Raw genomic sequence first — 26,182 nt, forward strand, 5'->3', positions numbered from 1 at the left:
ACGATAGTTAGCTTTGACCTCAACGCAAGTAGTAAGTCCATCTTCGTGATGGCTTCAATCAGAAACTCCAAAGTCAATTGGTCAGGTCCTGAGGATTATGTAATGTACAATCTGGAGGCACTTCCATGTCGAAATCTCGGTGGACCTCTTCAGTTTTGGGAAAAATGTCGTGCTCCACCGGGAGGTTGTTTCAAGAAGAGTGGCTAGTGTCGAGGATTAAGGACTTCGCTTGCATCGTGCGCTGAATACTTCGCACGGTTCGAGGGCACAATCCGACTCGCTTAGCTTGATGGCATTCTGGCGCACGGCGTGTCCGTACGAATACAGAGGACAGTGTCAATGGTTCGTCTGGTTGTCAGTGGCCCGGGTGGGTTTCACTGCGAGCGGGTGTTCCGTGGAGCGCGCGCATTGCTGGATGGAAATAGAAAGAGTGGATGGAACGTCAGACGGATGGATGGCGGGGGCCTCTTGCTCGTTCTGTGACTGTCGAGCGTCGACAGATACAACAGGAAGTTGGCGTGGTCGAGCAGGAGAGGACAGAATGCTACGAAGTAGATGCTGCTGGATGAAGCTGACGGCGGCACGCGAGTTGCTGGTACCTTGGCACTGTAAGGGGAAGAAGAGATAATGAGCCCATGCTTATTAGCCAGATGTTTTTGACTTGTGTTAGTAGAGAGGGGGAGGTTGTTATTTCTTCTCTTGCTGCATTTGTTAGACATGATACGTGAGGTCTGGCGATGGTTTGATTGGGAAGTTTCTTTTTCCCCCGTCAGTCTTTTCTTTCTCGAGGTCTCTTATTGATGGAAACGATGTCTTTGCGATTGCGAGATAGGACCATTTGCCCTGCATTCACAGGCGCAAGTCGCCTGCAGACTGCAGCTGGTCCCTCCTTGCCTTGCGCTGCGGTAGGTAAGTGATTATGTCGTGCGTTTTGTTTCGGAAGGCATCAGAGCGAGATTGTAATGGAAGTATGGAACTGTTCGAAATCGCGTGCAGTTGTCCGATCTGAGTTTCAAGAGCACAGACTTGCTGCTGATGCAAGGTCAAAGTGTGAGGCAAAGGGCATTGTCCGTTGCGGATGTCTGTGTGATGTGATCCTCCCTGGAGACAATGACATTCATTGGCACCTTCTTGAACGAGCAGAGGGCCGTGAAGATCTTCTTCAGCTACCTATTTCCCACCTCAAGCCGAGTCGAGCGCCTTTGTCAGTGACTCGGTGTCACAGTCGAGGATGAGCGGGGAATGGTGGGACCTGTTCAAGTCCCGCGTATTTGCTTCAAGGAATTTGATATCACCTTACCCATCGCTCTTCCTCTCATTTGGTCTGGTATCCGAACGTATATGCCACCTTCGCCTTCTCGTTTGGAAGGCCTTCCTCTCTTTTCCGTTGGTGAAGCAGCCAATACGCGTGGGATATCCGACAGCGGCAGGGCACGTGTAAAGTGCTTTTTCAGTTTAAGGGGCGAGCTGAGTTGATGAGGTATCTTGACGCCTGAAATTGGGTGTCTCGGTACTTTGGAAAGAAAAGGCGATTAACTCGGATCGACAGGGGTGTCATGGAAAGGGGAGCTCGGGACTAGCGTGGTTTTGGAAGTGCCACTTTTTGGTGCCGTTCCTGGTTTCGCAGCGTGGCCAAGAGAATGCGGCTTGGATTGGTCAGGGAAGGGAAAGAAGCCAACACCAACTTTCAGGGCGTTCAACTATAGGCCAGAAATTTGGTCAAGTTGGCTTTGGTGAAGTTCTCTTTGCTCTTTGTTCGCGAAAGAGCATCAACGGCGCGAAAGTTATGGTCGATGACTCGGCAACGAGGTTGAACGCGTGGCTTTCTTTGTCTTTTTGTATTGGAGAATCTCTCGTCGTTTGTCTCGCCCCGGCAGCAGCAACACCATCAGCGGGATGGAGGAAAAAGATGAGGTGGCCTGGTGCAATCACCCTCCTGAGATTGAGACATCCACTGATCGCTGGCTCAACCGGCGAAACACAAGTCGCGCTGCCGGCTGCCGCTACGGTGTGTCAATTTGCACGGCATGGCGGATGGGGACGAATGCGATTAAAGTGCTTCGATATGGCTCCAGTCCAACCTTGGCTCTCCCCTTTTTTTGTTAGTATCGCTTGCCGAATCCCACTGGAGTCTGGCAGAGATGTCTGGGCAGAAAAGAAAGAAGTCCGTCATACCAACCATGAATCCATCATCCATGCCACCTGTGACCACAACAGTCCCGCCCATCCCGCGCGACCTGAGTCTTGTGTGATGGATTGATTGCCGGGTGCCGGAGCCAGCAGCCAGGTCTTGATTCCCATCCAATCCTCTTGTCAACAATGGGTGGAGGGACTCAGGGAGGACCGGTGGGCGACATTTGCGTCCCTCTTTTAGAGATTAGGCGGACGGTGGCCACTTTCTCACGTAACTGGCGATCTACATCCAACTCGGAGGATGAGCGGGTTCGTCAGTTTGTGACTTGGTTGGCTGGCTTGTTGCTGCGTGTCTCCTTTTGCGTGTTGCAAATGCAATGTGCATGCGGCGACGTACGCGGTTTATCTGCAGATATTCGCGGGACCCCGTTGAGATACATTTGGGACCAAAGTACCTTACAGACAGAGAAAGAGCCCAAGGTACCTACCTACCTTACGGCTAACGTGCTTTCCTTCGTCGCAGTGAAGGAACTTAGGAAAGAGAGCAGGCGGCCGATTGTATGTACTCCGTACATCGTTCCTCCTTATCCAATTTAAATCGTACTCGGAGATGTACTTCGTACTCTCTGTACCCTGCGGCCAGCCCTTGCCGTCTCTACGCAACGGAGCAACTCGATTGGCGGTGGCCCTTTCCTCTTTTTTCCAACTTCCTTGCTTCCCCTTCCATGATCCTCCTGCCTCTTGCCTAGTTAGTGCCCCTTCCCTTTTCCCGTCCTTCCTGCCCACTGTTCATTGCCCAGAGCTCGACTCGACATCCTCTCTCCTGAGTCCTGAGTGCCTGAGTCCCGGCATTCGCTGACATCGTTGTAGTAGTATCTCCTTCCACTTGCCTCCCACTCCTTCTCCTTTCTTCCCCTTTTTGACCTTTGCTGCGAAGCCAAAAAAATCTCTGCAATCGCGGCAACAGCAACAATCACTCTCGTCGACATTGTCGTCGTTTCACTTCAGATCTGACCTTGATCTTGCGGAGAGGCGTGTTCCAGTCTAGACTTTTCTGTCTCTTCCTCCCTTTCCACCCCCGCGCTACTCGCCCCCCGTCCGATCCATTGCACCACACCCCCCCCCCCCCCAAAAAAAAACCCAACTGGGTCTTCTTTGATAGGAGCCGTGCCACTCTCTAATCAACGAGTCTTATCCAATCTCGCCAAGCCCCCATAACAGGTCCCGCTCACACTGCAGCGTTGTTGTCGTTCGAGCCAGGTTTCTTCTCGATTGGGTTTTGCGTGGCGCGCGAGAACTCACCACGTTCCTTTCATATTTCGAAAGACCAGCGCTTCGGGTCGTCATTCCTTTGGTTGTGTGTTTTCTCGACCGCCGCAGCATGCCTCTATAGCGCCGCGGCAAACATTCCAACCGTAACCTATACCCAATCGCCCATTCGATCAGCACCTATTTTACCACGGACTGCCGATTCTTTAATAACCACCAGTCGACCGCCGCCCGCCGCCGCTTGCCGCTGCCGCGCTGGCCATGTTGACCATGCTCAAACAACAATCATCGAGAGGCTTTATCGCCCCGAGGGCCCGCCCCAAGACGTTGCTCTTCCTCGCTCTGGCCATTGTTACCGTCTACTTCCTGGCCACAAGGGGCGCTCCTGCCGGCTATCACGTCGTCCCGTGGAACCAAGACGGCATCTCTGCGCCTCCCGAAAAGGCCGCACCTCCTGAACCGCCAAAGTCGGAAGAGGAGAGGAAGCAGGACGAGGAGAGGCAAAAGCAAGAGAGAGAAAAGCACGAGCAGGATCTGCGAGATGAGTTTGCGCGGGAGTATGAAGCTGCCAAGAAGTACGTGCCCTCCTGTCAATCCTGATTGCGGGAACGTCACCTGTCACGCATGCAGGAAAAGACTGACTTTTTAAACTTTACAGGCTTCCCGGCAACGATGCGATCTACGGGAACACACTCAACTCCCTGAAGGACAAGGAGAACAGGACCGCCCAGCACGCCGCCAACCTCCGCGAGTCTGGCACGCAGGAGGAAGCCTACACAAACCAACGACCTGTCTACTTCAACCCTTACCCCGACTACAATGGCGAAGAATGGAACAAGACGCATCGCGCGCCCCATGTACCCTGCATTGGTGCAACTGGCGAGTCCGTCGACGACCTCTTAGTCTTCAAGGGTCATCCCGCAAAATTCCCCAACCCGGGCTTCGGTGGCTTCGACGTCCTGGACATGGACGGCAACATTTGCTACGAGCGTGAGACCAGACTCGGACCCTACGGTCTTTTGCCTCAACTCAGCAAGGCCGGTCTTCGCATTGACTGGGATAACATCAACTGGGGCGATCTCCAGGAGAAGTGCATTGAGAGAAATGCCGCCCGCTTCGACGAGGGCAAGCCCAACGAGTACATCAAGACTGCCTACCCCGACATCGCTGAGAAGTATGGCAAGGAGGTCGAGGAGGAAGAAGAGGCAAACGAGAAGCGAGGCCTCACCAACAAGTTCAGGGGCGGGTCCAAGGGCGCCAAGGTGACGACTCCTGACACCCGTACTGCTGTCCTTCTTCGAACCTATACCGGCAAGAAGTACACCGAGAATGACAAGCAGGTCATCCGCTCCCTCATTTCCGAGCTCTCGCTCCGATCCGGTGGCGAGTACCAGGTATTCCTGCTGCTGCACGTTCGCGACCAGGCTCTCGACATCTGGAACGACGAGGCCACGTACCAGTACGTGCTCAACGAGCATGTGCCTCTCGAGTTCCACGGCATCACTAAGCTGTGGAATGACCAAGCCATGTGGAACCTGTACACGGCACTTACCGACGAGAACGAAAAGAGCGTGCATTCTGCCCAATGGTTATCGGTGCAGAAGTTCAGCCAGGACCACCCCGAGTTCGACTTCATTTGGAACTGGGAGATGGACGCCAGAATCATTGGTCACAACTACGACTTCCTGAAGCGCCTCTCCGACTTCTCCAAGAAGCAGCCCCGCAGAGGTTTGTGGGAGCGTAACGAGCGTTACTACATCCCCGATTTCCACGGAGACTACGATACCGACTTCCGCAAGGACGTTGAGCAGCGCACCCGTGGCAACCAGGTCTGGGGTCCGCCCAAGCTGCCTTTTATCAACCCCGTCGGCCCCAAGCCTCCTGTTGAAAACCCTGAGAAGGAACCGTACAAGTGGGGTGTTGGCGAGGATGCAGATATGATCACTGTCGGCCCTATTTTCAACCCGATCAACAGCAGCTGGATCATCTCGGATCACATTTGGGGCTACAGAGACGAAAAGTTCCCCGACCCTGCGAAGACCCTCCCCCGCCGAACCACCATCGTCACCCAATCTCGTGTTTCCAAGCGTCTCTTGGACATTATGCACGTCGAAAATCTTCGCGGCAACCACATTGCGTCGGAGATGACCCCTCAAACTGTGGCCCTTCTCCACGGCTTCAAGACTGTGTTTGCGCCCCACCCTACTTGGTTCGACCGCCCCTGGAATGGCACTTTCCTCGAGAAGTGGTTCAATCCTGGACCTCGCGGCGAGAGCGGTGGCGAGGGCAGCCCAATGGGTTGGGGTAGAGAGCGTAGATACCAGGGTATGACTTGGTACTACCGCGCTGAGCCCCCACCAAGACTGTACAACAACTGGATCGGATATGTCGACACTAAGATTGGAGGCAAGAACTGGGAGAGAGCTCATGGTCGTCCGTGTCTGCCACCCATGATCCTCCACCCCATCAAGGAGGTCAAGCCGACGGAACCCGGCTTCGCAACCCAGTTTGAGCTCTTCTATGGCTGAACGTGCTCACGTAGAACAATGGTGTATGATGTACGAACAAGACTTGCTTCAAACTGGGTTTCATGGTCTCGCTGGCAGGAGCGGCGATGTATGAAGCATAGCATTGGCAGCAGAAGTAACGGGGACATGAGAGTCTTCAATGGGATTTGGAGGGTACCTGTCCTGGAGAACAGGCGCTGCTACGAATACCACTTACATGCCCGAGAGGCTATGAATATCAACGAGCTCCAGACGATCGTCCCCGGGAACCGCGGCGACCTTCACCAACCCATTCTGTCCATGCGCATGTGGGCCACAGGTTAGAAAGGAAGATAAGGCAGTTACAGTGTTGCCCCCGGAGCGAAGTGTTGTCTCATTCAAACCAATCATTGCGACCTTCACATGCAGGGGAATGGGATCACTGTTTTCATCATCAGTGGTGCATCTTAAGAAACACCATGGCACATTTCATTTTTTCTTCATTGTCCAACGCCGACAAGACCTGTTCTTTCTCACCTACCCTACCTTACTCTTTTTTTTCGGGCATTTTTCACAGCGATTAGACCTTTTCCCTAAACGGCCGGCTTCACTTTTCTACTTGTACAAAGGATGGATGTAGATGGAATGTGTGCGTAGGTGGGAGACAGACATTACTGGTCTTCGGGAGTGAATGAGCGTAGATATGTAGATTATTCATCCTTCGGGACCTAGGAGATGAGGGAAAACCTGCCAATTGTAATTGTCATGGGTCATGTTGCTGGTCTTTTATGAGTGACTTGTTGAAATTATATGAGTGTAGATGCTGGAGCTTGACTGGCAATTGGGGCTTTTTGTGGTCCAGGCCCCTAAAGCCAGTCATTCAAGGCTTCCGTATGGTCTACAGCCTGATGATTTAGACTCGATGGACACCTGCTTGATGCAATTGACAGCAGCAATCAGCTTGAGGGCCAGGCATCTGCCAACTTCCCATATATGAAGGCTCCTCGTCCCCGCCAAGACGATGGAAGACGGCACGCTGCTGATCTGTATGATTTGGCTGGACCGACCAGTTGGTCGACCATTTTATCCCGCAATGCCTCACTAGGAGTATAAGGGTGATGATGACAGAAGAGCATCTTGAGGCTCCTGTTCTAGCAAGGTAGCGTGTCTCTGAACTATCCCTTAGGTCCCAAGTCTGTTTGTCCTGGGTGAGGTATTCGATGAGCAATATACTGGGGTAGGCACGGGAAGAGGATGGATGGTGAGGCTGGTGAGATTGGGAGGCTCGGCTTGGGGCGGCATGCTTGGTGCTTGGAATTTTAATGGGATGGGTATTCTGATCATCTGAGACTTCACGTTGTCGCGGCGTGTGAAGGACCGAGAGATGAATGATGGAACTGCTTTTGTTTGAATACCAATGTGCGCTCAAGAAGGTCAAGGCGGATGCCAACCTCTTGGGGGGATCTTCGCATTTTCGGTGTCCGGATTGCTCCGGCGGCCTCACAGCATGCATCGGATAGCTATAGCCAAAAGTAACGATCTTGGAGGCTGGTTCCAGACGCGAGCGGCTGCGCGGTTCGAGATCTTCACAACGAGGGTAGGACAGAGATGAGGTGCATCAAAGAAGCAGAGGGCGAACCATCACGGGCAAGATTTTGCCTGATTTCGCCCACCTATCTGCCTTATCTGCCTTGCCTGCCGTGCCTGCCTAACTGCCTGGTCAATTTGCGGAAGTTACAGGCGGACGGAACACGGCATGCATTGCGCGTGGCTCCTGCCGACTTCTCCATTATCTGGGCGGGGGGAAGCGCGCCAGCCGTACCTACCTGCCCCGCGTGGACCGGGGACCGTTTAGAGTCACGTGCAGCTCAAATCAATTGGGCAGGACGTCCTCCCTCACCTGCAGTGTACTTTCACTTTGCTTCTCGTCACCCAAAAGAGCGACCTGAAGCGATCACAGCCTGCAGCTGATGCCTATGGCCCGCAGACACCTCAGGCAGGCTCTCACTTCGACAATGCATCCCCCGCGCACATGCGCTTTTGAGTCGTGACGATGGCCTCACTAATACGAACAACATGAGGCAGCCAGATCCATTCGCAACCCGAGACGGCACCGAACAAGACTCTGTGCCACGACAAGCCCACCTTTATTGCATCGCAGGGAAAGCCTGATGCCGTACTTGGGGCTACAGCTGCATCTGCTGGTCCAATTGCATCATCGTAGTGTGCCGTGGCTACATGACGATGCGGTACAGTCAAAGAATGGTCTCACGATAGCGACTCCCATCGAACCATTGGTTCTAGAACACATTGCGTTTCAAGCCTTCAAGAGCAACAAATAGACTGTAGCACCATCGCTTGATGCGGCTCATTGGACACCCATCCAGACCAGCCAACGGGGATGTCGAAGCTTGCAGCTTGCCCAGCCCAATAGCAGAAAATGAGGCTTGCAACTAGACTGCAGTGCTGACAGGAGATAAATACCCCGCTCTTCATCATGCTTCAAGTGCAAGAAAGGAGCCGATATCCTGCTGGCACTGTTCTTCCTGGGTCTTCCTTTTGCCTTCACATCCTTCTAAACAGCTGGTTCGCTGCACAAGATGGCCGCCCCTTTCGTTGACGTGTCTGGCATCGCCAAGTTGGGTGTACAGCTCGCCACGAAGCTCGCAATCTATCATCTCGGCACCTCTGGACCAGATTGCGATATCCACAGTCTCAGTGACGATGTTCTTGCTACAGCGGCAGCACTGAGCCAGCTGCGGGAATTCCTTGCCGCTGATGCACTTGAGTTTTCGCCCGTTTACCAATACGCTGGCCGACAGGCCATTGAAGATCTTGCAACGAGATGTGGGAAAGTGTACAACACCCTTATCCGCAGCGTTTACAGGGCAAGTCTTGCTGTCAAGGTTGTCAAAGATGTGGACTTTGAGACCCTTACTGCAGAGGACTTGAAGGCGTCCAGACTCCATGCCATCAACGACAACATGGACTGGGAGATGATTGAGGAAGTCATTGAGACGAGCGAGGTCCAACTGCGCTGGCTCAAAGCTAGTCTTCTGCTCCACATGCAAGTGGCTGGTATTGCCGGCCTCCAGATCAAGTTAGTGCTGCTCTTGCAAAGACGATGAACATGTTGCTGACCATTCACCAGGCCGAGGTACCCTGGAAGCTTTGACGAGGAATTGGCCTCAAGGAGTCTGGCAATGCGTCTGTTGACGTGCAAGGCCAAAGTCGCAAAGGAGCTCGTCGAAAGAGTCGAGAGAAAGCAACGTTTGGCGCTCGCAGACAAGTCCAACACTGAGAGCGTTTACGAATCTGAAGGTGCATCATCCGTCAGTGGCAGCGATATTGACGATGACGCAGAATCCTGGAAGTCTGGCGAGACTGCAAATGACTCCAGGGCGCCATCCATCTGTGGTGACAAGACGGAGGAGAAGGCCAAGGTCAAACCCGTCGTTGAGCTTGCCACACCACCTCCTCCTCCGCCGCCGATGGTTGCCCCGACAAGCTTTTGGCACCAACCATGGGATGGGACCTCAGACGGGGGCCCCGCTGAAATCAAGCTGTTGAAGCCAAAGCGTCGATTCCCAGCCAAGGTCTTCAAGTCTGTAGGCAAATGGTTCCAGGGCATTTTCCGTCGCAACACCATGCCATCTATGACCGACTTGGATCTCGAGGCGACGGTCCTGAGAAACGGCCCGTTCCCAGAGTCCTTCTTGGCATTGGAGCCCAAGATGCTCCGTCTCGAGCTGAAGCGCATCCTGAAGCAAGGCTCAAAGACTCCGGGTGATGCGTTCCTCATCCAGGATGACCAGCTTCGCTCTGCAGTGCAAGGTGCCCTCTTCCGCGCCCAGAGAAAGGATGGTCGGGTCAGGCAACTCATCACTGTGGACACCACCACCCGTCCTGATGTTGCAGTTGTGTTCATGTCGGTCGATCCGGCAGCAGAGCCAGTTCACATGACCGATGTTCTTGGCCGAAAGTACGATATTCCGTTTGAGCAGTGCCGTACCGTTCAGGTAAGATTGCCCTCTTCTGAAACTCCATGAATATGTAACTGACAGGCGGGATCAACAGGGTGCACGTGTATCCATCCACCAGCGCTTCAAAGATGTCACCAGACTCTGGAGCCTCGTAAGGGACGGAGCGTACGAGATCGTCAATGAAAACGACACAGTCATCACGCCAGAGGCATGGCCGACAACCATCAAGCCCGGCGCCATTCTGCACATGCGCATTTCGGCCTTCAACGACGGCATGAACGGAGGAGTCTACGTGCCACCCGGCGCACCGGACCCGCTTACTTGGGCCGAGCCTTACACCCCGCCGCCCCCACTACCAGGCTGGCGGACAATGCCTCCGGGAATGCGTCCACCGGGAATGGTCCCCTGTGTAAGGCCGAGGGGACCTATGCCTCCGCCGCCGCCTCCTCTCTCGCCCGTGATCACAGTCAAGCCTAAAGAGCGTGCGGAGCTCGGGTTCGAGCCTGACTTTGGGCCAGACCCGACGCGAGAGGAAGACCTGGGCGAGGGGCGGAAGGATCTTGGTCGCTGGGTTGCTTTGTGGACGAATGCTACGGATACTGACTTTGCATCTGACTCGGGTGGTATCCCGTCGTATGATGATGCCTCGTCTATCATGTCCGGTTCGTCCTCGTCGTCGGATGAGATTGTGGATGATTGAATCATTTAACGTTTAGTCTTCCTTGTTAACGACGGAAGTATGAGGGGCATAAGCCTCGCCCGTTGTTAATCTGTTGGGTATCACTCTTTTTGCCCCCAGTATATATACGTTTATGAAGTTGTCACGAGTATGCGCAGGCAGGTTGAGTTCGGTTCGAACGTCTTCGTTCTTCAGTTACGTTTCGTTTGGATATGTCGATGTTGCGTGTCAAGATATCATTACGCACTTCTCTTAATACATATTGTTTCCTCGCCCGTCTTTCTCACTCTGAGTCTGCCCTTGTAAGATTGAAAGCGCACTGCCGTTAGTTAGACCAGGGCTCTGCTGAGCGATTGAGCCTCATGTGAGCCGCGATGAGCAGCTTTTTCTGAAGACCTCACCGGATGCCTTTGTGAGTTCTGCGTAGTCTGTCCCTCTCACAAAATGAAACTGGTATGTATACATAGTTCTAAGCCAAGGCATGCGGTACTATGGCAAGGTTTACTCAGGTTACATTGAGCACTGATTCCTCCCCAATAATATTGATGTACCGCATTTTCCGCCAACGTCAAGGGCAAGAGAATGATTCTTTAGAGATCAACAACAAGGCAGGCTCCCAAGTGGGTGACAAAATGGGATGCCGCTCAATGCTCTCCCCGTCTCTTTTTCTACTATTCCTACTACCATTATCATTCCTATGGTTATTATGCCTATATATATATATTCTAAATATATTCTATGTACGACTGAAGCCCCTAGACCCTCTCTCCTCAGCAGCGCTTGGAGGCTATATGGAAGTTGTTCTGAAACTTCTCGGAATGTTATCTAAGAAAAGCACCAGGCGTCGCAAGTTAGGACTCAGGACAGCACTGGTAGCGGCGACATCAGGTGATCATGCCGAAGTTGTCAAATTGATCCTTGAATGTGATCTTGAAATCAACTTGCGAGAATTGAGGCGAGCAAACTACATAAAGTACTTGCTGGACCTACCAATACGCAAAGTGGGGAGACTGTTACGGAACCTTATACGGAGGATTAAGACATCGGATAGGTTGCTTCCAGAGGGGGACTTTGAAGTAGGGCGGCTTTTTGGAGGAGATGATGATGGCTGCATTTCTTCGGAGCTACTTGAATCGTTGAGTGGGAATCACGGGGCAATCTCAGAACTATACGCAGTTTGCGTGAAAAGTAATAGAGAAAGGGATTTGCTGTGTAAAGTCTGGTTGCTTCTCATAATTCTCATAATCAACTGATGTTGTCTGGAGTAACACCTCAGCGTCCCGTACACCTTTGGACATGCCACCAGTACACTGTGATCTAAGAAGGGGTCAAAAACTAACAGGGAGGGACGGATTCAGAGAAGAAACTTATCGAAACAGACGAAAGCCAGCCACGGTTGAAACAACACCACTACAGTCCACAGACCCGACCCTCATTTTTTGAAAACGGTCTCTTCCAACCTTCGCCCATCATCAAGAACCACAGCCTCAGCCCCAACCATAACAAACAGAACCCTCGTAAACCCGTCCGACGCATTGACCCACTCATGATTCACCCCTCCCTGAACCATAACCTCTCCCGCCCTAACAACCTTCTCTTCCCCGCCATCAAGACGTATCACAATCTCTCCAGCCAGCACACACGCGTAGTCGATGCTGAGGGTCCGGTGCATAGGCGCCTTATACCGCGGCGGGAAATCCGTGAGGCAGAAGTATGTCCCTGCCGTGGGCGCACGCGGTAGGGAGGTTGATAAAGTTTGCAGAGGGATGTTGGGTAAGTTGGAGGCTGGGAGAGTTGGAGTCGTGTGGAAGGAGGTGAAGCTGCTTGCTTGGGGGCCGAAGGGGTGGAAGGGCGGGAGTATGGCGTCGGATGTGAAGATTGAGGTGCCGTCTGCGGTGTGGCCTGTTGTTATGAGGCGGGCGGGAGGTAGAGGCGTTGCTTGTCGTGAGTTGTTGGGATTTGTTCGGTCGGACATCGTCGTGAGGTTGATGATGACTGGTGGATATGCTTGAGGATCCTCTCGAGTGAGCTCCGGGTGGTGCGTGATAGAAGTGTACGGTGATGATCAACGGATGTTGTTGAGTGCGGATCGGAACTCGTTCCTGGCGGACTTATATCTTATACTCAATCCATCATCAACCTCAACAAACATACAAATAATCACCCATATCCAAGGTTCTTGCTCGCATTCATCAACATGCCCCGCTCATGAGATGCGACACCATCGCGTTAGCGGCGGATAACGGCTCAGGAAACATAAGCGCTAGCAAACAAGGCAGGAAATCAAGCTTCGATCAACGCCTGCGAAGGACTCACCCAAGCCAATTACAGTAATCAAACTAACTCCTTGTGGAGTTATGCTCCGAATACCTCGTGCAGTCAATGACAGGAAGCGCGCGGCTTCTCGGGACGCGAGCTTCAGCGCGAGCGTCTGGACCTGGACTTGGTAACAAACGCGGGGACATTGCTTGGGTAAGCGAGGTTATGCTTACATATTGATGTTGGTGTCCGTATGTAATGAAGATGTTTGTTGCAGGAAGTATCGCGACTCGGCTTCGAACGGTGTCTTATCGCCGTTGCGGTGCTCGCATGGGCACATCTTTTGCCGGGGGAGGGTGGTGTCCCCGAATGCGAATCCATGGTGTAAGGTACAAGTCACGACGTCGAATACAATTGTAGCACCAACAAGGGATGCTTTGATCGAAACAATGGCCTTGTGCATGCCCAACTGCTTTCCTACAAGGCACTTCCAAGCTGTACAGCCAGCCCGCAGAAGAGCATCCGTATGATCAGCAGACGACGAACGTCCCGCAGCTGCAGACGTGCAATAGCAGCTTGGCGGGCTTTACTACCGCTCCATATCATCGAGTATGGGGACTGTTCGGTCTGAGGATATCTGATTCGTGCTGTGTTGCGGTGCTTGGACATGAGCAGTCGAGGCATGGCAGTATGTCTACGCACCGTCGCAAGATCTATGCAGGCGGTTCTTTGACGACGAATCTGAGTGTTCCACTTTGTTCTATCACCGACCTCTATACCGATGACTTTGCCCAACACAAGAGCTGTTCAAGTGGAGCCTTGCCAGGTGCCGACTGCATTTGTAGTCTATCTGGAGCACGGCCATGGTGCGAAGGCAATCAGAGCACATGCTTTCGATCTTCAAAGCAAGGTAGCTCGTGAAGAATAGTTGTTCAGTAAGTCAAGCTTGTCCGTGTAACCGCAAGAAGCTCTCAGGAGTCTCGGCAGAGATTCCTATTGGCCTGCATTGTTTGCTACCGCCAAGCATCGTGTTCCGAGTCTCCAAGGGAAGCCCGACAGGATTTCAAGTCATCGCCCATAGGTTCGAGTGAGACAATAACTCTTCACGAGGCACGCCTGTTCTCAGAGAACATAGATGGATTGTGGAGACGGGAAAGTAAGATCTCCATAGTCGGCAAAATACCAGAGTCTAGGCGACTGAAATCAGTCAATCACACCTCCATGCCCCGTTCGTGAATCAGAACTATCTTCAAAGACCGCTGTTCGGATATCAGGACACACCAATTCACGAGTTGCCTCAAGTTCAAACCGCAGTCACCATCCCTCGCGCTCCCGAGTATGATTCACTCCCTCAACACCGCCCTCTCTACCAACACTATAAAACAAAACATGCCGACCGCGAAATCAACAAACCTTCTTCTTCTACATCATCAACACATCAAACACACTCAAGACATCACTCAGCCAACCAAACCCAAGCACACTCAGACACTCAAGCAAATCCATCAAAACCAAACACAACTTCTCAAGCCAAACAACCATCAATCAAACAAAACGATTACCCAATCAACCAACAACATCAATCAAACCGACGCAATGGCTCCTACCTGGCCCAACCCTCGCCCCAAGCCTCCCCACCCCCCTCCCGACCCGAATCCCAAGCCCCTTCCTCCCAGCAAATAAGCAAGGGGCGAGAAAGGGAAAGCATGCCTTGGTCATGGAGCGGTGGTGGCAGGATGGCCACAGCTACATCTGAAGGGTGAAGATACTCTCTTCGCAGTCACCCCCAAAAGGTGAAGATGCTCTCTACTAGCTAGTTACCGAGTACCTTAGTCAATAAAACCTAGTAAAAACAAGAAAGATGCTCCTGATTCTCCATGATATGTGTCAACATGTTTATAATGCTCTGGCGTTTTGCAAGTGCGAAGGTCCTCGACTTGATATAAGTCTATACTCTTAAGTGTGATTGGGTGTGGAGTGATGCAATGAAGTCGTTGAATCAACCTTACGAGGATACCAAATACGGAAGGTGGTACCGGCCCCGGAGGAAGCGGGGCCGACGCGCACTGAGCCGGATTGTCGGCACAGCTGCCGGATCGGAAAGATGCCAACCCAAAAACCACGGAATCGGGCGGCAGCGGACCAGAAGACACTATCGTGCAGCAAATATTCCCTACGACGTAATTGCCGAGGTGTTGATACGAGAACTAATACGAGAGCTCATCTAGTGTGAGGAGCTTGCTGGATCACCAGCAGCAAGGATGATCCAGAACAGCGTCGCGAACGTGAACCGAGCACATGCTGTACTGTAAACATAGAGTTGGTGCCACGAACTGACACTTTCATAGTTGCTTGACGGCGGCCTCGGCATGCCGACGGGTCAAGCCTAAAGCTTAGCGGGTCTCTCGGGAACATGTTCGAAACTTTTGTCTTAGACTCGCCAACGGGCGACTCTGCAACCTTAAGTGCCAATAGTCGGGTGCCTTGCCGCACGAGAAACCTACCTCCTTGATGTTTCTTTGTGACAAACTCTTTGAAGCCGAGAGCGACGCTACATGAAAGTAAACACTTTCAAATTGCTTTTCTCCTCAACGTCATGCCACCAAAACGGTGGTGCGGCTCAGCTCCCAGAGTGTGCCTCACCGTTGTGGTGCCCACCTCACCTGAAGCATTGGTGCGCGCAGTAGTGGTTTTTGGGTAGCAGAGCCTGTCAATCATAGCAGGGCCAATAAGCGCTGGGATGATAGCGTTTGGGTTGCATCCCGGGAGTGTAGCCCTACGGGCTTCCAGACTGGCAGCGCTGGAGCCCGAATGACACACGCCCGCGCTAAGCCTAGGGGAGTCTTCAGTCCAGCTTTGAACGCAACAACTCGCGAATAAAATGCCGGAGCTATTTCGCCAGTCGCCGGCAAAGTTCGTATTGCAGATTAGACAGCTCCATAACAGCGAGGACCAATGTTCAACTCACAGAGAGGCAACAAAGCCAAGATTGCGCACAGCGTACGAGATCCCGGGGAAAAACTGGATCCGCTACACCCTCAACGACGGAGCTGGCGGCGTTCACTCAGCTTGGGAAGGCTTGCGGGACAGCTTGGAATGCGGCGCGTCTCTTTTGGCGAGCCAATCTACGGCTCGCCGAGTTTCTTGGCTTGGGCCGGTGGGCGTGCAGAGAGCAGATGGAAGTGTGTCGACGCCGACTCAAGCCGCATGTAGTCGTATCAATAAAGATACGAAGCGGATTAGCCTTGAAGAGACGGCACTTTTGTTTGAAAGGAGAAAATGCTCGGCAATGTTTGTGGTAGTAAGATTTGCAAGGACGGGCAGAAGGGTCAAATCTTGCAGCCATCGTAGAACACCGGACGAACGCCTCTTCGTAAACAGATATGGACAGTTTGAAGCGAGGGAGGGTCAGAGTTGTCTTCAAAACGCGCCGTCAACGACACCAAACATGCCATATCCACATGTTGGATCTGAAAGGGCAATGATGTGACGTGAGCGATCGGTCGGACTTCACCTCGGAAGTCCAACGGGGTACCGGTGATTGGTGGACCTGATGGGAGTAAAGATTGCAGGACGGGTGAGTCGGCTGGCAGGCTTAGGTGAGAGTGAGAAAAAGTCGTTCGGCGCCAAAAGGCAAAAATGCAGCTACGAACGGCAGCTTTACCAGAAGGGAGATGGGCGATCGGCACGGCCGTGATGTGGGCGGGTTGGAAAACGGCGCGGAGTTGTGGCTGTCAGCATATCGAGTCTAGCCGTAGAGTGTATGTAGCCCGTCATGCTCCGTTGGAGCATATCTGTAGTCTGTAAGATTCGGCCGAGCTTCGCAGGTGAAAACTGGGGGGCAAGTTCGATCTATTGAAGTGTGCGTTATGCGTTGTCAGCGGAAGAGAGTGCGAGGAGTGCGAGGCCTAGGTATCCGTAGAATGTATCGTGTTGTTAACGGTCGTGACCCTGAGACATGCATATGCCTTGCCAACGTCGATGAGAGAAGCGAAAGAAGAGCGGTGGGTTGATTGAGGGGATCGAGGCGACATGGAAGCTACTGCAAGCAGCAGCAGACATTAGCCAGGGTATGGAGATGCGATGGCATGATGTTGACGAGCCTCATCGGATATGGTGCGTCGTGTGATTAATGTTGGATAATGGCTGGTGTTGTCGATTTGGAGGTGTTGCCCGACAGGCAGAAGCCACGCCGGTGCCGCTGCCAGGGCGCGCCTCAGAACGTCCCTGACCCTAGAAAGGGAATCTAGCTGCGAGGGCTTAAGAGGAAGTTCCCGGTTCTTCCTCGAGCCAGCGCCCGAGTCTCTAGCGGTGAAATTTCCCTGGCTGCCGATGGGAGCGTATGGGGGCGTAGGTACCTATGAGCGTGAGCGTGAGGTGTTGAGTGGGAGTTGTCTGTGGCGCACGGCAGGCGCTAATCAATTCCTGTATTTTCAACCCGGGGAAGGTGGTGGAGGTTGAGGGGGGAAGGAATCAAGGAGGAGGAGCGGAAAGTAAGGAAGCCACACTTTACCTCTAAAATTGTCCGTGGAAGGCGCATACACAGTACGGGTATCCCAATGTGGAAACTGCCTTCACCTGACGTGTGCGGACAGTAGCACAGTAGATGCAGCAAGTGGGACTGTACCAATGTACATGCAGGCGCTGCAGGTAAGCTTCTGGCTCCTTCATGTAAGATTTCTCCGACCGCAGCATCCCATGCCACCTCATTCCGCTTCCCCCGTCTCTTCTTCCACCGTGCCACCCTCAACAACCCAATCCCGACCTCGTAGCACGGCTATCTGTCGACTTGGCTTACCTTTTTCCATCACACCTCTCTGCTCTCATTCGTCAACTGGCGATACCACGTCCTGCAGCCCATCATCCATCTTCCATGTCCTTGGAATTCTCCCAGACCGTCTCCAAGGTATCCCGGCCGAGATAATGCTGACTCCTACCGGTACTCCTCCTTCTCACACAGTCCCATCAGACCATCGCCTGGCCCGACTCCGTTCATCCAAAGAGTGTCCACTGGAGACTTGCTGCACGGCATCTAAAGTCCCCAACAACCTCGTGGATCCCTTGAGCTTCTTCCCCTCCTCATCTTTCTGCGCCGGCTGACCCTAAAAATAGCCCCCAACTACCATGCGCCCGGGGCAATACTCTAGGCAAGCCGGTGACTCTTGCTATGGAGACAGAACAGTACGGCACTTTTCGATACGAGCCGCCCGATGATGTCGTTGAGCCCATGACCAAGATAGGGCCGGCCAGCTCTGGTTATTACCTATGCACATATTCTGTGTACCACCTTAATCCACGACTGATTCGCCCACCAACCGCGCAGCTTAGTCAATCGATGGTGCCGCGCTCTCTTGTTACCTCATTAGTCTCCTACCCTCGTCTTGGCGAATCAGATGCTCCGTCTCCGTACTATCTCGGCCTGATCGACCCTGGGGACATCTCGCCGGTCAACGCTACCCAAGAAACGCTTTTTTTTGCTTTTTACACCGTTCTGCATTCGTATCCGCGAGACTTCCACTTACCCCGACCATCTGTCGCGGCTGCCCGGCCAGATGAGCCTCACCGCCGACTCCGAGACTGCTCAACAGCAGCATCCTGGCAAGAGACCAGGTCCTTGTCTTGCGCGCCGATCTGCCTTCTCGCTTAGATAGGCTAACGACTGAGCCATGCCCTAGAATCTTGACAACTCGTGGAGCGCCCGAATACCTCCCGTGCCAAGCAGTGGAGCTCCCGAACCGTACGAGGCTTTCAGCTGAGTTCAGACTGTCCACCGTGACTGCTATCGTTCCATCTGGATATACTACGATCTGGTCCGACTTCCAGGCCCCTCGCGGGTGTGCTCCAGTCAGGTTGCAGGTTTCCTGGGTGCGGTCAGACCTCTGCCTGCTAGCCTGAATACACACCGTCCATATCACATCAGAACCTTCAATGTGTCATTCATTGCAAGCTGGCAGTTGATAGTGGAAATTATGCTGACATGTTGCATGTCGAAAAACCGAATCAAGCACCCTACGGTGCACTGCAAACCTATCGGCACACACTTAGACCATCCGCGAGTACCGAGCCATGACATATGGCTGCCCTCCAAGTGGCCCGTCAGCCTCATCCTTCACCTATTCTCAGCCTGTGTCACACGAGCCCGCCGAACCCGTCGCTGCAGCTCCTAGCCATAGGGCAAGAAATTAGCACCTCCAAGGCAGATCTTGGGTACAATTTGGGGATCTGACATGATCCGCACCACCCAACCAGCTTTGTCGCATTCCGTCTGCCTGGCTACTGCCCCCATGACAAGCCGGAGCTCAGCCTCATCCCAGATTTGTCCCTGCTTGGCTTTTCCCATCCTCTCCTAGTACACATCTTCTCTGCCCCGTATCAGTATCGCTAGCTTGACCCGAACGACCTGAAGCATGTTCCATCTACATCCACATGGCACAACAAACATACCTTCTTTCTCCACAACGCACGATCGTATCCACCATGAAGGGGACTTGGCTTATTGTTCCCTCCATGTCAGAATGAGGCATGGTAACTGCCCAAGGGGCAGGGGTCGGATGCACCTCACTTCTACTCACACTTCGCGTTCTTACTCGCATCAAGATATGCCTGGAAAGCTGCCGGTCTGTGTAGACGCCACCCCGAGGCCTTGGATGTGCAAGTGCACCGAGACTATTGATGTCGCCCTCCCGAAAGAGGCTAAGGCCTTGATAGGCCGCTCCAGGCAAGACCTCATGTTGATACACAAGTTGTATATAATCCCAACTCTCCCTTCGGATATATCGATGGAATAGCAGATCACCAAGTCAGTCGCTCATCTCCTACCAGTCTCGTGCTTTCACGTTCATCATGCTTTCCAATTTCATCACCTCCAGCCTGGGGGCGTTCCTCCTTGCTTCTCTCGCTCATGCCAACCCCATTCGTTCGGTTGAGCAAAGGCAGACAGGTTGCGGTACCAATGGTATCGGCAACAGAGAATGCTGGAACGGAGACTTCAACATCGACTCCGATTTCGAGATCTTGACACCGCCTCAGGGAAAGTTGAGAACCGTAAGTATTTTCTTGGCTTGATATTCAGCTTTTACTAACGACTTGAGTAGTTTGACTTCACCCTGAGCAATCTGACCGATGTTGCACCAGACGGCGTACACAAGCCGGCCATGTTGATCAACAACCAGTTCCCGGGTCCTACTATCGAGGCGGATTGGGGTGACACCATCCAAATCAACGTTCACAACCAACTCCAGAACAACGGTACCTCCTTCCACTGGCATGGCATGCATCTGCGTGGTCACAACGACCAAGATGGCGCCAACGGTGTTACGGAGTGCCCCATTCCTCCTGGACAAAGCAAGACGTACTCTTTCCAGTTGACTCAGTACGGTACATCATGGTATGGTAGCTTCTTTGTTGTTGCAGACCTGGACCCACCGACTAATGCGTCCGCCTCAGGTATCACAGCCACTTTTCCGCCCAGTACGGCAACGGCGTTGCAGGCGCCATCCAGATCAACGGACCGGCGTCCGCTGACTACGACATTGACCTCGGCCCATTTGTTATCAGCGATTGGTACTACGGAACTGCAGACAACCTGCTGCGTCAGGCCGAGCTTGTGCCAGCCCGCCCGCCGCCCAGCGACAACATTCTCTTCAACGGCAAAAACATCAACCCACTCGGCGCCGGCGGTCAGTACCAGAAGACGAGGCTGACCCCGGGCAAGAAGCACCGTCTCAGACTCATCAACACCTCCGTCGACAACACTTTCACCGTCTCCCTCGTGGGCCACAGCTTCACAGTCATTGCTACCGATCTTGTTCCTGTCAAGCCTGTCACCAAGGACAGCCTATTCATGACTGTCGGCCAGCGGTACGATGTGATCATTGAAGCAAACAAGGAAATTGAGAACTATTGGTTCAACGCGACTCTCGGAGGCGGTGGTCTTTGCGGCGAGTCGCATAACCCTCACCCAGCTTCCATCTTCTTCTACGATGGATCTCCGGATAGACTGCCCGTCGACCAAGGCACACCTCCCGCCAACTTGGGGTGTGCTGATACCACCGGATTCACTCCTGTGCTTTCCCGAACGGCTCCCTCAGACAAGTTTGACCCGAGCAAGACGCTAGACATTGAACTGGCAACGCCGACGATCAACGGCGCAGCCGTCTATCGTTGGAAGGTCAATGGTAACGACATTGACATTCAGTGGGATAAGCCGACTCTGGAATACGTTGCCGAGGGCAACAACTCCTGGCCGGAACGTGCCAACATCATCGAGATCCCCGAGGCCAATGACTGGACTTGGTGGGTGATCGAGAACCCGGGTATTCTGCCGCATCCCATCCATCTCCACGGCCACGACTTCTTGCTGCTCGGCACTGGCAGCGGTACATTCAGCGGCTCAGAGGGACTCAACTTTGAGAACCCCACCCGCAGAGACGTTGCACAACTCCCTGGCGCTGGCTGGATGGTGATCGCATTCAAGACGGACAACCCAGGCGCCTGGCTTATGCATTGCCACATCGCTTGGCATGTGAGCATGGGTCTCAGTGTTCAATTTCTCGAGCGGAAGAGCGAAATCGCTTCGACGCTCGATCTGGCATCGATCAAACCAACTTGCGATGCTTGGAGGAAGTATGAGCCCACCGCAGTGTGGCCCAAGCATGATTCTGGATTGTAAGAAGAACGTCGCCTCGGGCTGGCTGAGAACACAGACAGCAGTTGTGGCGTCCAATTGCTGAGAGGGACGACTGCGATGTGGTGGCCTGTCAACACGAGAGCACCAAGCCAGTCTGGCGCCTCAGCCTCCAACGTCATTATACTTTTATTGGCCTTTTCTCGGGCTGCGACTCGATTTCCGTGCGGTCACTCAACCCTTCATCATTGCAAGGATTTGGTGCGGCGCGGAATTCGGGCTTCTCTGACCCTACCATAGGCCACAGGCGCGCATGACAGATACACCATCTCCTCGCAGCGGACTTCCGGGCCTCACACGCACTTTGCACGCACGCGCACTAATTAATGATCGACTTACGAAGCAAGGATATGGGAGGAAAACATCTACTTTCAGCAGGCGCAGGCATTTCATTGGTGTTTTTCCTTATGCATGGATTGGAGTTGTCCGGTTGCTGATACCTATTTTGTCCGCTCCGCTCCATCGATTGGTCTAATTTCTTGTACATGGGTTGAAAACATGCATAGAAGGGGGCGAGCAGGGCTGCAACATCATTTGCCCGGACTTTTCTACAAAAAATATGCCTAATTCTTATTTACATCAAATTTCAAGTTGAATAATGGAATTTTCCGCTTGTGCACACACTTTCAGCCCTATGTCGTAATGTGCATGTAATGCAGTAAGCAATATTTCCCTGCGCGATGAGTTGGAAGTAGAACAAAGAACTTCGGGCGGGCTATCAGCGGAAAGTGGGAGCACTGCAGGAGTTGACCGGAGGTAGTGGACACAAGCAGCATGCGACCATGAGCACTCAAGGTGACTAAGGTGATTAGAGTAATGTTAGGCACAACCCTCAAAGTCCCAGTGCCGAGAGCTGCGGTAAGGGCGGAGCATGAGATGGATAGTGGCGTGACCTCAGCTCGCATCGCCCCCAATCTGGTAATTCCCCCAAGACTCGGGGTTTCTGGACTTATGTCAGCTTCGGTCGTTGGGCAGCTTTGGTGTGGTTGTGGCGCGCGGTGGTGTGATTGTCTGCGATCTGGGTCTACGGCTGAGTGCCGGCTTGGCGCGGCTGGGTTGGATCTTGACAGCGGAAGGCGACAGCTGCAACGGAAGGGAGTAGATGGGTTGCAGTGATGGATGAAGAGATCTTGTCTGCTGCGGTCCTGCGGATTCCCGAGACGAGCGATGGCATGAAGACGGAGACGGAGGGGGACGGGGATGGTTGCGGGCGGGGGGTTCCCGCCAAGATGCTGCCAATGTTGATTTCGGAGCTTGGCGGGGGTTGGTGGGGGGTTTATCGCGGCCCTCCACCGATTGTGCGGGGTAAATCGGGGTTCGGTGGAGTGCCGGGTTTGGGAAAGTTCAACGTCATTCCTTTCTTTTTGTAATCTTTTCTCACTCCTGAGTTAGGCGTCTGCGTCAACTTTGACAGATGGCTCAAGATTATCATGGAGAGTGACTCTACCTTAAATCAAGTTATCTGAGGCTGGGTGGTTTCTATGTGAAGCATGTGTATCATATCCATGCTTTGCCAGTTCGTTGTAACAGGTTTACGAATTTCGTTAGTGTTGTGGTAAGTCGTGTTTCGGGGCGGGACTCACAGCGGTGAAATGAGTGAACGAATAGCTCTAGAGAATTCAAAGTACCTATCATGAGAAAATCTGCAAGGTGATGTTCATTTCAAACTGAAACCCAACCGTCCAGCGTCTCTCACAGCATACACCGCCAACCCCCCCGCCGCAACCCAAACAGCACTCATGACCCAAATGCCATTACTCCACGCCTTCTGCCCCCATGGGTTTGTTCCCCCTCCCGAAGGCACCCCATCATTGAAAGGCGTCTTATGCGCCCTCTCCACGACAGGCAACCCTTCCACTCGCGGCCCAGAGACCGAGTAAGCCAGCATCTCCTTTAGAAAGATGTCGTCTCCGAGTTAGAGGACCACCCATCGAAAGAGGTACTTTGGAAAGGGGAAATCGAGGCAGAGGAGTGAACCGGTGCGGCGGCCGGAGAGCATTATTTTCTCTGCGAGTGCGGATATGGAGGCGTGGAGGGTAGAGAGGGCTGCTTCGATTATTTCTTCCGTCAGAGGAGGGGAGTCGGGCGAGTGGGTGGAGAGTTGGAGCTTGGTCAGGGCGTTGAGTAGGTGTGCTGCTGATTCGATTCGAGTGCACCATTGCCGCCTTGGGCTGTTATGGGATGGACCTGGATTCATACATGTTAGTATCATAACGAGGTCCATGGGGCTGCCCCGCAGAGTTGCAGAGGAAGCAAAGGAAAGGGTGTCGGGTTCACGATAGTGATAGTACCTTGTGAGCCGAGTCCCCAACAAGTACAATCCTTCCACAATGCCACTTCGAAAACACATGCTCCTCCAAGAAGACAAGCGCCGCCACCAGCGCAGCCTCGTCAAGCTTGCTGAAGCGCGGGATATCGGCGCTGCCGTGGTAAGTCTTACCAAGCGCGACGAACATGAGCCAGTAGACGCGGTTTCGCGGGGCTGAGATGGCGACGTAGCCTCGGCCGCGGGAGAATGCTGTGTGGTGGCTCGTGCCTGGGGAAAAAGTTGATGGTTGGTGGGAGATGCCGAAGATGCATTTTAAGGAGGATTGGATTTCTGCGGGGTGGGATTTAGTCTGGAAAGATCTAGCTTTTCTGGATCTTGCGCTGAAGGGGGGCAGCGTGGGCGGGTGGTTTTGTGTACGGTGACTTACTGGTATCTTCCTGTCGAAAGATGTCCGGTCTGGATATCTATACACCACATTTCTTCCCTGATGATGCTGTGGACTCCGTCTGCGCCGACGAGGATGTCGCCGGTGTATGTTGCTGCGTCTCTAGTGTGGGCCGCCACTCCGGACTCAGTTGTCTCGACGTCGATGACACATTTGTTCGGGAGGACATTCTACCTTTGCTTGAGATTATCGTATAGAGTCTGGAGGAGCATTTGTCTATCTAGCTATACACACGGGTACCCAGTTCTGAGGCAAGTATCAATATGAGCCCCTCGGATCTGAGAACGACTATCTGAAGAGGGACAGACTTACTCTTCTTCCAAACGCTCAGAGATTGTGACGAGCCCTGAACAGTACAGCAGCCGCCCACCGACTTCTCTACAGTTCATGCGGTGATTGCAGTCCTCCGCCAGCTCGCGGATACGCTGATAGCACCCGAGTTGCTCGAGGATGCGCAGGCCGTTGGGGAGGAGGCCAATGCTGGCGCCGACTTGGGGCGCGATGGAGGGGTAGGCTTCGAGGAGGGTGTAGTCCAAGCCGTCGAACTTCTCGAGCATGTTTGCTAGAGTGAGGCCGGCTATGCTGCCGCCGACGATGGCGATTTTGAGACCCATGGTGAGTGTTGGTGGTGGTGATAGTCAGTGAGGGGGGTTTGGTTGATTGATTGAGTATTCGATGTAGGCGACGGCACTACTGCAGAAATACCGAGACTTCTGCTGGAGGTGAGACTATATCTATAGCATGACGTGAAAGTCATGGTGTGGGCTTGGGTCTCATGTTATCGAGAGTTGACGACGTATTATGCTGCGGGTTAGTTACACCATAGAGGAGCCCGGATCTTGGCAATATCCGCGTGCCTGATATCAGACATGATAGACTCGACCTTATTACAACACGTCTTTTTCATGACTGACACCGGAAGGACGTGGTCTCTGCGGCTGAAAACATGCAGTTGCAGTAAAGACTCCAAGGGTGCCATGTGAACCAGATAATGATACTTTGACTAAGTCTCTAGTGGACATCGTGGTCGTGCGACAGCTCGCAGACCGTCCGACTGCAAGATTCAAGGTGAAACACGAGAGTGATGAAATGCGCCTTCATTCACGAGAATTCATACCCAGGCCCTCTTCAACCTGGTAGCATAGCTGGAAATTCTTTATATCAAACCCTCCCCGTACAGGTACTAAGTTAAGGTGTCATATTTGGAAGGTCACTGGAGGAATTAGCCAAAAAAAACCCGAACCAAGTCCTCTCTAGTCGCATGATCCGTCATCAAAGCCTTCTCGAATATGGCAACTACTCAGGTAGACTCGTTGATTGTTTTTCAGTCTGCGTCGGGGCTGCTTACTCGGGCTGTAGACAAGCACGCCGAGCACTTCCATCAGCTCCTGCAACCTAATTTCATGCTGGTTCAGGACCGCTGAAGAAACAAAGTGCTTCACCCTCAGGAGTCATCACCATGAACCCAAGACGGCAGCCGCGAATTCCGATTCCTATCAGTCAGGGGCCCCGCGCGAATCGTCATGTGGACTCTCGAACCTTTATCATTCGGGTAGCTCAGATGCCCGTCGAAAAGCTGGAGTCTTTGTTGACGGGCTGCTGTACGACTTAAGTACGGGGCATAATCTACGAGTCTGCATAGACGTCATCCATCCCGCGCTGTCCATGGACCGCGCGGTTTGGTTCGTTGACCACTGGCTTGGCTGACAGTTCCAAGCCGGTGTGAACTTAGTGAATACGAATCTGAAGACCATGCTAGGTTGTGATTCCCTCTATTCATTCCCTATGAGGTATCTAGCAAAGTAGTTCGAACTTTGTCAGTTAAGGTTTGACGTGGATAGTATTCACGTATATACCCGTGAGTAAATATATCAGAATGGCTTGTGTCTTATTTAGAAAAAGTGTTCATTGGCTCTATTCTACATGATACTGAGATGTCAAACATAGAGACGCCGTACATCAGGTGGCTGCTG

General features: G+C 53.0%; 8 protein-coding genes across 8 annotated transcripts; 5 read left to right on the plus strand and 3 right to left on the minus strand.

Moving 5' to 3' along the window:
* Positions 1-1,633: 1,633 nt before the first annotated feature.
* Positions 1,634-2,730, plus strand: BDP55DRAFT_737161 (uncharacterized protein; the record flags this gene model as incomplete). Its single annotated transcript, XM_060580369.1, has 1 exon — positions 1,634-2,730. A coding segment is annotated over one exon (627 nt), but the record flags the coding sequence as incomplete, so codon positions are not given.
* Positions 2,731-3,507: 777 nt separating this feature from the next.
* BDP55DRAFT_32984 (uncharacterized protein) lies at positions 3,508-6,126 on the plus strand. Its single transcript, XM_060566837.1, has 2 exons — positions 3,508-3,977; positions 4,061-6,126. Exons 1-2 carry the CDS (start codon positions 3,664-3,666, stop codon positions 5,928-5,930), a joined length of 2,184 nt encoding a protein of 727 aa, XP_060432565.1. The 5' UTR covers positions 3,508-3,663; the 3' UTR covers positions 5,931-6,126.
* Positions 6,127-6,682: 556 nt separating this feature from the next.
* Positions 6,683-7,515, minus strand: BDP55DRAFT_32993 (uncharacterized protein). Its single transcript, XM_060566838.1, has one exon. It carries the CDS (start codon positions 7,399-7,401, stop codon positions 6,802-6,804), a length of 600 nt encoding a protein of 199 aa, XP_060432566.1. The 5' UTR covers positions 7,402-7,515; the 3' UTR covers positions 6,683-6,801.
* A 973-nt stretch (positions 7,516-8,488) lies between these two features.
* On the plus strand, positions 8,489-10,571 carry BDP55DRAFT_692069 (uncharacterized protein; the record flags this gene model as incomplete). Its single annotated transcript, XM_060577066.1, has 3 exons — positions 8,489-8,988; positions 9,040-9,907; positions 9,966-10,571. 3 exons carry the CDS (start codon positions 8,489-8,491, stop codon positions 10,569-10,571), a joined length of 1,974 nt encoding a protein of 657 aa, XP_060432567.1.
* A 1,103-nt stretch (positions 10,572-11,674) lies between these two features.
* Positions 11,675-12,772, minus strand: BDP55DRAFT_655501 (uncharacterized protein). The gene has a single exon (XM_060574315.1). The coding sequence runs from the start codon at positions 12,523-12,525 to the stop codon at positions 11,983-11,985; it is 543 nt and encodes a 180-aa protein (XP_060432568.1). The 5' UTR covers positions 12,526-12,772; the 3' UTR covers positions 11,675-11,982.
* Positions 12,773-17,502: 4,730 nt separating this feature from the next.
* Positions 17,503-18,965, plus strand: BDP55DRAFT_33069 (uncharacterized protein). Its single transcript, XM_060566841.1, has 3 exons — positions 17,503-17,748; positions 17,922-18,419; positions 18,485-18,965. Exons 2-3 carry the CDS (start codon positions 17,977-17,979, stop codon positions 18,702-18,704), a joined length of 663 nt encoding a protein of 220 aa, XP_060432569.1. The 5' UTR covers positions 17,503-17,748; positions 17,922-17,976; the 3' UTR covers positions 18,705-18,965.
* Positions 18,966-19,527: 562 nt separating this feature from the next.
* On the plus strand, positions 19,528-21,614 carry BDP55DRAFT_33026 (multicopper oxidase). Its single transcript, XM_060566840.1, has 3 exons — positions 19,528-19,853; positions 19,904-20,196; positions 20,256-21,614. The coding sequence occupies exons 1-3, from the start codon at positions 19,653-19,655 to the stop codon at positions 21,478-21,480; spliced, it is 1,719 nt and encodes a 572-aa protein (XP_060432570.1). The 5' UTR covers positions 19,528-19,652; the 3' UTR covers positions 21,481-21,614.
* A 1,794-nt stretch (positions 21,615-23,408) lies between these two features.
* BDP55DRAFT_766282 (uncharacterized protein) lies at positions 23,409-24,823 on the minus strand (the record flags this gene model as incomplete). Its single annotated transcript, XM_060580960.1, has 5 exons — positions 23,409-23,682; positions 23,787-24,031; positions 24,235-24,379; positions 24,440-24,455; positions 24,522-24,823. 5 exons carry the CDS (start codon positions 24,821-24,823, stop codon positions 23,608-23,610), a joined length of 783 nt encoding a protein of 260 aa, XP_060432571.1. The 3' UTR covers positions 23,409-23,607.
* Positions 24,824-26,182: the final 1,359 nt, after the last annotated feature.

This window comes from Colletotrichum godetiae, assembly GCF_030913485.1.
Source record: "Colletotrichum godetiae strain CBS 193.32 chromosome Unknown BDP55scaffold_10, whole genome shotgun sequence".
Taxonomy (NCBI): Eukaryota; Fungi; Ascomycota; class Sordariomycetes; order Glomerellales; family Glomerellaceae; genus Colletotrichum; species Colletotrichum godetiae.